Source organism: Struthio camelus, chromosome 3, assembly GCF_040807025.1.
Source record: "Struthio camelus isolate bStrCam1 chromosome 3, bStrCam1.hap1, whole genome shotgun sequence".
Taxonomy (NCBI): domain Eukaryota; kingdom Metazoa; phylum Chordata; class Aves; order Struthioniformes; family Struthionidae; genus Struthio; species Struthio camelus.
In genome coordinates, this window is record NC_090944.1 from 125,811,535 (window position 1) to 125,821,004 (window position 9,470).

Below are 9,470 nucleotides of genomic sequence, written 5' to 3' on the forward strand. Positions count from 1 at the left end.
TGCTTTCATTGGAGAGGAGAGACATTTTATGTTTGCAAAAGACGCTCATACATGCTACTTCAGCCAAGGCAGTACCCTCAGTGTTTGTTTCATAAATCGCTGTAAGTATTTAGGCCTCATACTGAAGAGGAAAAGGGAAGGGGAAAGAAGGTTTATCTAACAACCTGTATAGAGGTTGATTATGTTTGAACTCAAATATAACCCACATGAAATATTTAAAAATCAAGACTAAAAGCAAGCATCATTTAATGTATTTTAATAGCAAACTTACAGGAACAGCACAGAAGACAGACAACATTAAAAACATGTACTTGCATGTAGGACAACTCAGTTAGAAAAGTATAGTGAATGGATGGAATCTACTGTATGATAAAAATGCTACAAACACCATTTAGTTGCCATTGATAAGAAATTTACTTGTTTAAAAAAATCCAAATGCTGGCATTGTCCAGAAAAATTTGACAGGTTTATTTATAATTTTTATAAAGTTGAATTGTTTAAACTTGTTCACCGAAACATTTTTTGACCGCATTAATGCTTTATGTCCCCTCATTTATATTAAAAATCCACACACAAATGAAAATGGAAAAAAAAACTTGCCAATACCCAATTCTGTCCCCTATTTTTCCATTTGCAACCATATACTTAGGTACCTTTTAACCCCATGGAAAAAATATCTAACGTTCATTACTACCAATAACAGGAAGAAGATTTTGCTTCGAGAATGACAAACCCATCAGAGTGAAGTTTAGGCACGCTCTCCACGTATGCGGCGTGCTAGCTGGATATCTTTTGGCATGATTGTGACACGTTTGGCATGGATAGCACACAGGTTGGTATCTTCAAACAGGCCAACCAAGTAGGCTTCACTTGCCTCCTAGTGTGGAAGAAAAGAGTTAAGAGCACTTTCACTCTCTGAGCACTAGGAAAAAAATTCAAAGTACAGCATGACATGGCATTAAGTTTAGGCTTCTCTCTTTTATTAATACATGTCAGGAGTTTTGGATTCTCAAAAAATAAAGTCTCTGCTTTCTTGCAAACCACCAAGCAATATTCTATACCAAAGTTGCACGCTACTGTCTTTTGGTGAAGACATCCTCTGGAACACAACAGAAAAAGATACTCTGACAGGACTCTCACAAGGTAAGGGGTTCTCTTATCAAAAGGTTAGTTTGATGAAGAACTTCTCTTTCTAAAGGCTGGGTTACACCATTTGAGTGACTTATCTGTTGCCTCTTCCAGTGTAAGAGCTATTGAGCATCAGGTGAAATTGGCAGGTGCCAAGAGAAACAAGAGCAGGTATTCCTTCATAACACATAGCTAAGCCATAGAGCCTCCTGCCATAGGACACTGTGGATTCTGAAGAGGTTATGTAATTACCAAAAAAAAAAAAAAAAAAAAACCACACTCAAATCAAGGATTATTAGATAGAAGGCATCACCCTTAACTCAGGAACTCCTTAAGCTACAAATTACCCAAAGCTGGAAAGCGATCTCAAGGATTGCCATTATACGCTTGTCCTGTTGGCTGTACTCCCCCCACCACTCCAAGCATCTGCTGTCTGTTTGGGGCACAGACAGCCCAGCCCTTCCACTACGGTTGTAAAACCCAGAACATTTTCACAGATGTGAGAATCACAGGATCAGCACCTGGGAGTGCAAAGGAAAAGCCCTAGCCTGGGAAAACTACATTCCTGATTACAGTGTTTTCCCTGTTACTAAACTACTGGAGGCAGGATTCTCGCTTAGACGGATGCTCAGTTGGACCTAATTATTCCTCTGGCTCATGGAAGTTAGCCACTGCTTAGCTCAACACAGAACTTGTAACCGTTTACACATTGTAGAGTTAAATTCAGAATCCCAATGCCTAACCATCTCCTAGGAAGCATCTAGGCACACCAACACTGGATGTGAAGCGCAGGGAGGCAAGCAGCCCAGGACACGGCCAGGAGGCACAACACGGTTGGGGCAAGGAGGCAGTAGCGGTGAGGCTCAGTTATAGAAAGAAGGTTGAGGTCCACCCTTTTAGAATACATACAGAATATGAGCTTGCATGAACCTTTTCCATTGCCAGGAACTGCAATATCAACCTAATAGGCTATTCAAAGCTCCCATTTGAAAACATAAAACATTTAATTTGAAGAAAGAAAAAAGATTTACTGCAGCAGATCAGAACTATAGTATTAATTTAAAAAAGCCCAGTTATCCCAACACAGCTTTGCTAATTCACTACATGAACTGTTAAGATACTTTTACTAAAGGAGACATGTTGGCACAAACAACATGGAACTAGATGGGTGAAAAGGTTATTTTACAGGATGCAAGTAGGAAGGCACTAGTAACAGTATATTAAGAAGTCTCATACAAACAATAGCTTTACGCGAAACAGGAACATTCAAAGTAGCATTCTGAAGATGCGTTAGCCATTGACTAAGTTTACAAACAATTCTTGATGAAACACACATAGGCAAGCCTCAGGATTTAAGAGCTACACCACTCACTCACTGCAATGAGGTTAAAACAACAATTAAAAGCAAAGGCAGTGATTTTCTAGATGCACACAGTCACCTTCTGAAGCTAAGCACCTGTTCAAGTTTTTGCAGGATCACACGACACACGTTTTCGCCCTCACCAAGTAGAAATAATCAGAAAAGAGCAATATGGCGATGTTGTTGCCATAACAATACATAGACACAAGTTTATTACAAGTTTAGTCTGGATATCAAATATTCTCCAACTACAGACAGGTACTATAGCAATCTTTCAAGAGGTAAAAGGGCAGCAAAGACCTATTTTTAACCAGGAGCATATTTCTATCCTGAGAGGTGAATGAAGCATGTAATTCCCATGCTAGGAATGCAGCCTTGGAAGAGACCTAGCTTAGATGCAAATCACAGCCTCAAGTTTGCAGGAATTTTATTTGGAAACAGCAGCTACGCAATTAGAGATTGGTCTTCAGAACAGTGCAAGATCACTTCAATATGTATATCTAGTTCTAAGCAGGTTATATTAGATTGTAAGTTACACCGTGAGGAATTTGGGTCAGAAAGAACAATCAATACTTCACCCTAACATATTCTACATAAGACATTTAAATAATATGCTTTAAACAAAAATTTGTGTTAACTACATTATGGAAAAAAACACTTAATTTCCTAACCGTGCTTCCACGTGGCCTATCAGACTGTTTCTTTAAAGAGCTTTTGAGTATATCAAGATCTTAATTTGGACAGACTAGAACAAGCTCTACATGACAACACTTCACTCTCAGACTACTTTGCTTTCAAAGGCGAAGCCTGTAACAAAGCTTGAGGACTGCGAAAATAGATTTATCGTAGTGTCTTATTAAACGCACTGCTCTGTAGAATGCAACAACTTGGGGCAGCAGGGGGGAAGCTATTTCCAACTTTAAAACATATTTTTAGCCTCTGAAAGGAGCTGCTGACCTGCTGTTGCATTATTTTAGCCTGCGATAAGAGAGAGGGGGCACCCCCAGGCCAACTCTGAGCAAGAGGCGGCTGGGGGGGGGGGGGGCACATGCTCTCACGCCCCCACCCCACAGCAGGGCCACGCCCCCCCTTGGCAGCCCACCAATCAGGTGGCGCTCAGGCTAACCATAGAAACAGGCCACCCAATGGCAGCAGTGGGCGGAGCCTCTCACCCCTCCCAGGCCACCTCCCCTATTTACCCAAAAAATCCCTGGTTCTCTCTCATTTTCAGGGGGATATTGGTACTCTCTCACAACGTTTGTGGTAACAGTGGTTGTACCAGTACAGTTCCGGCTCTCTGGACACCTCTTCTAATGCCCACACAGGCTCCAGCCTGGCACCCAGGACACGGGCTGCCGTCAGGGCCGCTTCCTTAATAAGGCACAGCGAACGCTCTTACGCAGTTGCTAGAGAAAGCACCTATTACTCAGGTAAAACTCAAAAACTTAAGCACTAATGAGCATAAAGGAAGATCTTGCAACTTTCTGAGAACAGACAGCTGCCTTAACCTGCCACCAGAACCCGCGCAAACTGCCACCGATAGAAGATGACTCTGAGCTACGCCTCGGAGCAAGCTGCCCCCGTCAGTAAGGCTTACCTGCAAAGCACCGATAGCAGCGCTCTGGAAGCGCAGATCTGTTTTGAAGTCCTGAGCAATTTCACGCACCAGACGCTGGAAGGGAAGCTTGCGGATCAAAAGTTCGGTAGACTTTTGATAGCGCCTGATTTCACGGAGAGCCACAGTACCCGGCCTTTTAAAGTTAAATTAAGAAGAAAAAAAAAGTTAAGTGTTTAAAACATATTCAACATCACCTTAAAAACACAGGTCCATAATCTAAACTAAAAACTCCGCACATGCTGTTTCCACTAGAAGCATCCCAGTATTTACAAAACAAAACCAGCTTCCCTGACAAACAGCCACTATTTTCTCACCATGGATCTCTACAGAACTTCCACTGGCTTCAAAAGGCATCTCGCGCTCAGGTCAGTGACAAGAACAGGCCCTCAAGGCCATGAGTTCACTACGAGAAGAGGCGTAACACGTGTTAGCTCACTTACGCTAACACGCATTAGGAGTCTTAGTGCAGACAGGGCAAACTGCGGCACTGCCGTGAGTTAGCTGGTTAAACTATACCATAGGCTCCCTCCTAGGGTTTACACTGACCAGACAACACAATCTAGGGAGATACTGCTCTTTTTCCCTACTGACATAAATCTCAGAAGGACGCAGTCAAATTGCTCAGAGTGAGAAACGAATAGAATTTATATTCTGCATAACCATATCAATACGAAGCCTCTACCTAGGTTATTTCCTCGTGCCAGTTTCTACATCAGAACTAAAAATTCTGACTTACAGCATATACTTTGGAAGTCACCAAGTTCATTCACGAAATTAATATCACATTTCTTCCGGTGGAAAGCTTTGTATTTTCTAATTCTAGCTTCACTTCCTTTCTCCCGGATTATTAGTTCTGGTCTCACATCTACATCAGTGGACTTTAAGTTCATGTTTGTTATTTCAAACCTGCTTCTACTCCCCACAGACTTTTTCCCCAAGTAAAACGTAACACCTTTGACTTGCAGGACGATCGCGGACAAGGATGACTGTTCCCCTTCTGGATTGAGAAGGGACTTCCCCAGGTGGAGAACCACATTACTAGAGGATCGCCGAAAAGACCTAGCTCTCACTCTAACCTATTTCCTCCCATGCACGAGTGCCTATTTTGGGATAGCCGAGTGTAAAACTCCTCGCGGGAGGCTGCGTTTATAGGTAGGCGTTTCGCTCCCTCTCGTGGTAGCTCACCTCCACTGCACAACCAGCATACGATCGGCGAAAAGAGCAACGCGGACGGATGAAAATCGCACCGGTTTAAGCCCTTTACGATACGCCGGTCACGACAAAGTTGGGGGCGGCACAATCCGCCGGTAATATTTACATCAGGGGAAACCGACTCCCAAGCCCGCGCTGATGTGGTTTTTTTTTTTTTTTGGGGGGGGGGGGGGAGAAAGAGATTTTATGTGCTGACATGCAAGCGAAAAGCTCAATTAGGTTATATTAAAAAAATAAAAAATAAAATAAAGGAAAGAAAAAAGGGAAGACATGGGATTAGTGTCCGTAACGGATAAGGGGGGGGGGTGTTACCTGTAGCGGTGCGGCTTCTTCACCCCGCCAGTAGAGGGCGCGCTCTTGCGCGCCGCTTTGGTGGCGAGCTGCTTGCGGGGCGCCTTGCCGCCGGTGGACTTGCGGGCCGTCTGCTTGGTGCGGGCCATGCTCCTGCCAACTTCGCTGCTGCCTTACACCTGCCGCCGGAGGACAGACCGCCGCGCCTCACTCGCCGCCCCCAACCCCAGACTCCCCCCCCGTCCCCCCGACGGCCCCGCAGCGGGGGCAGGTAGCCGCCTGCCGCGCAAAGGCGGCCTCCCGCCTCGGCCGCCGGCCCCTGAGCCCCCGGCGCGCTGAACGGGAAGGGAAATTAAGCGCCTGCAGATCTCCGAATATATATATGTATAAAATATATATATATATATTGGTTTTTTTTAAATCATAATAATAACAGCTTTGTCCGCCAATTCAATAGCGAGGTGGCGGCAACCAAACCCAAGGAAGTCGTCTCGAACAACGCGCAGGGGGGAGACCGGTCATCGCCTCCTCCTCCGGCCGCCCGCCCGAGGAGTGCTGCAAATATCGTCCAAAAAAAAAAACACAACAACCAACATCGGGGGGGGGGGGGGGCTCGCGTCGGATTCCGCCGTTTCCACCGAGCCCCCCCCCCAAACGCCCCCAGCAGCGGCGCGGGTGAAAGCAGGCGGGCGGCCGCGGCGGGCTGCCGGCAGGGCGGGCTGCCCCTGGCCGTCACCTTGCGCATGAGAGAGGGAATACATGCGAGTCGGCGTTTACCGTGCGAAAAGGGAAGAGCTCGACTTCAGTGCGAGAAGGCAACAAACTTTTTTTTTTTTTTTTGAGGGGGGTGGAGGGGGGAGTGGGAAAGCTGTTTTGGGTGCTGTCTTTCCGTGTAACTGCTTCCCAAAAGCTGCCTCGCTCCCAAGCGCCTCTCACAGGCAAACTCATCTCCCAGACCCAGAACAAAATGGAAACAATCACGAAATGCAGCCCTAGTCCTTCAGCAAAGGAGGAAAAAAATAAATTGCGAAAAAAATAGCGCAGAAAAAGCACAAGAAACTCCAAACCATGTGGGTGCAGACGAGGGGGGAGGCGGCGAAAAGTTTGCACTCGAAAAACCGAAAAATTGCGTTGGGTTTGGGTCGTTCCTTCGGCGAATTTCTTTCCCTTTTTATTGTTTTTTTTAGTGCAATAGGAGGGGAAAAAAAAAAATATGGTCGGTGACCAGAGAAAAGAGACAAGATGGTGAAGCTGAGCAACAACTGTGGGGAGCGAGGGAAGGAAGGCAGGAGAGTTACGCTGGGCTGGCAAGCGGCTCCGCTTCGCGGCTGCTCCCCTGGCCCGATCCGGGGGCTGTTGGGGCTGAGGAGGCAGCTAAGGGGTTGGGGAGGGCGCTGGTGGGGGTTGGGAGCGGGGGCGAAGGGGGCCGAGGGGGGCAACGGCCGCGCGAAGCGGGGCCGGGGGGGGGGCCGGCGGCGGAGGGCGCCGCTCGGGCGGAGCGGGGCCGGGCAGGCGGGTTGCCGCCGCCGGCCGAGCCCCCAAAAGTTTGTGGGGAGGGTGGGGGGGGGGCGGCGGCGGCGGCGGGGAGGGGGGGGGGTCGCGACGCGAGACTTACCCCGTCCGCCTGGGCGAGCGCGGCTGCCGTGCGGGAGGAGGGAGGGAAAGAAGGAGGGAGGGAGGGCGGACGCGAGGAGGAGCCGGAGCTGCGGCGGCGGCTGCTGCTGGCGGCGGCTCGGAGCACAATTGAAAGATGGCTGACTCGGGAGGGCCGGCCCCTCGCTCCGCCCCGCCCACTCCCCGCCCCGCCGCCCGCCCGCCGGCCAATGGCGCACAATGGAGGGAAGGCGCGGCCCCGCCCCCGCCCGGCCCGGCCCGGCCTCTCCACTCCCCCCCCCCCCGCCTCAGTGTGTACAAACACAAAAGACACGCCGCGCGCGCGCGCGCGCGCTCGCCGGGGGGATTCCCCCCTCCCCTCCCCCGGCCCGCGGGGCGCGCGAGGCCAACGGCCGCGCGCGAGCACCGCCGCGGCCAACGGTCAACGACGGCCGCCGCAGCCGGCCGCTGGCCTGGCGCCCGAGGCGAGGTCAGCGAGGGGGTGGGCAGGGACCCCCGCAGGTGACAGACAGCCCCGCGCGTCGGGGCTGCCCTCGCGCCCGGCGGGAGGGTGCGGCGACCCGCCTCGCCGCCTGAGAGGGGCACGCGGTGCCAGCGGCCGCCGCCGCTGGCCTCGCCCCGCGTCGCAGCTGCCCCGGGGGGGAACCCTAAAAACCAAGCGGCAGCACAGCGCCGGGCGGGCGGCGGGTAAGCGGGGGCGAGGGGCGTTCCGCCGTCCAGTTCGGAGGTGGGCCAGCGCCGCAAAGCGAGCCAGGTCTCGTTCATCCACGCGTTCACGAGGCATTCAGTTCTCTGCAGCCCATCCTGCCCGTGTTTTTAAACAGATGCAACACACAATTTTCTCAGGGTGAACAGGCCACTCGGAGCTAACCTAGCAAGGATCTGCCTTGAAAACGGCATCTCCGTTCAGCAAAATCAGAGCTGAGCGCACAGCAGCAGGAGGGGACCGCTGGGGTCACGTCTAACTTGGAAACCAACTCCACGCCTAGGGGGTAATATGGAAAACCTGAGCTCTGGCAAGGAAGAGGCCTCTCGTTCACCATACTGGTACTTTCAAACTGTTTCCAGTTTGAAACGCAGTTATTAGAAAAGTGACTGTAAGTTTAGCACTCTCATCTTCAGCAGATCCCATTCAGTTATATCAGCTGCCATGTTGTTTCATGAGAAAATTCACTCTTACTTTATTTTCTGTTCATGTCAGAAGCTAAATGCCCTATGGGAAACTAACCTGTACTCTACTTTGACTGAATAGTCGCTTGCAATTCTGTTAACTGCATTTCAACTACAGGGTCCAATTCTGTACTCACACCGACTGGTGCTACCATCAAGGTTGTTTAGGCCTGAGGAGGAGCTGTATTTGATTGGCAAAATCTTTATTATCAGTGATGATGCAATGCAGTTCTGAGCAGAGACATCCAAGCTAACTTAAGTATCAGAAGCAGTTTAGCCATGCGAGCCAAGGAAGTCACTTGAGCCTAATCAAACCTGCCGAGGAAAAGAGAGTATTATCCTGGGCAGAGCACCCTACTAAAATAGTTATACTGCTTTGGTACTCAACTATACGCAAGGGGCTGTGCTGCACAGACTGGTGTAGACATACCCTCTGACCTTAGGGTGAGTTTGAAGAGGTGGCAGGCAGGAAAAAAGCTACAAAGCACTTTAGTTATACTTACAGAAGGATTAGCGGATTAATTGATCTATTGGTACTATTCTATGAGAGAGCAGCTGTTCAGCGGACGGCCAGAGAGAGAACTCAAAGCTGTTTAATATCATACAATAGAATATTTGCAAATATCTTGCAAACTCTCAAAGCCAGGCACCAAAATTAACATTACTTCCCAGCTTAACACACACACACGTTAAAGAGCAGCGGGAAAAGCTAAAAGCCGGTAGCACTAGTCACCACCTGCAAGAAACTACCCAATTTAGACATTACTACTTTTAGCTTTAATTCTAAAAATGCTCAGATGTGACAAGGAAGCAACTACGCTGTCGCAGCTACGTAGTTCTGATTACTCCGTGAGTCCCTTTCTAGTTAGGAGATGACCCGCCCATCCTCACCAATTCACTGAGGCGCCTCCTGGCAAGACTGAGCCCGCGCATGACTGCGTAGGGGACAGCGGAAAAGCCGCCCTCCGCTCCCAACAGGCCATTAAGTGCGACATGAGTATGGGCTAGCAACCCCAAGGCCCGCGTACCTCGAGCGAGCGCGCCATTTCCTGGCGCGACGCCCGCGGCTGCCGGCCC

At 49.5% G+C, this 9,470-nt stretch overlaps 1 protein-coding gene across 1 annotated transcript; it reads right to left on the minus strand.

Moving 5' to 3' along the window:
* Nucleotides 1–240: 240 nt before the first annotated feature.
* Nucleotides 241–7,420, minus strand: H3-3A (H3.3 histone A). Its single transcript, XM_068940149.1, has 4 exons — nt 7,225–7,420; nt 5,631–5,788; nt 4,086–4,239; nt 241–877 (listed from the first exon to the last, which is right to left on the minus strand). Exons 2-4 carry the CDS (start codon nt 5,756–5,758, stop codon nt 749–751), a joined length of 411 nt encoding a protein of 136 aa, XP_068796250.1. The 5' UTR covers nt 5,759–5,788; nt 7,225–7,420; the 3' UTR covers nt 241–748.
* Between the last annotated feature and the right edge of the window lie 2,050 nt (nt 7,421–9,470).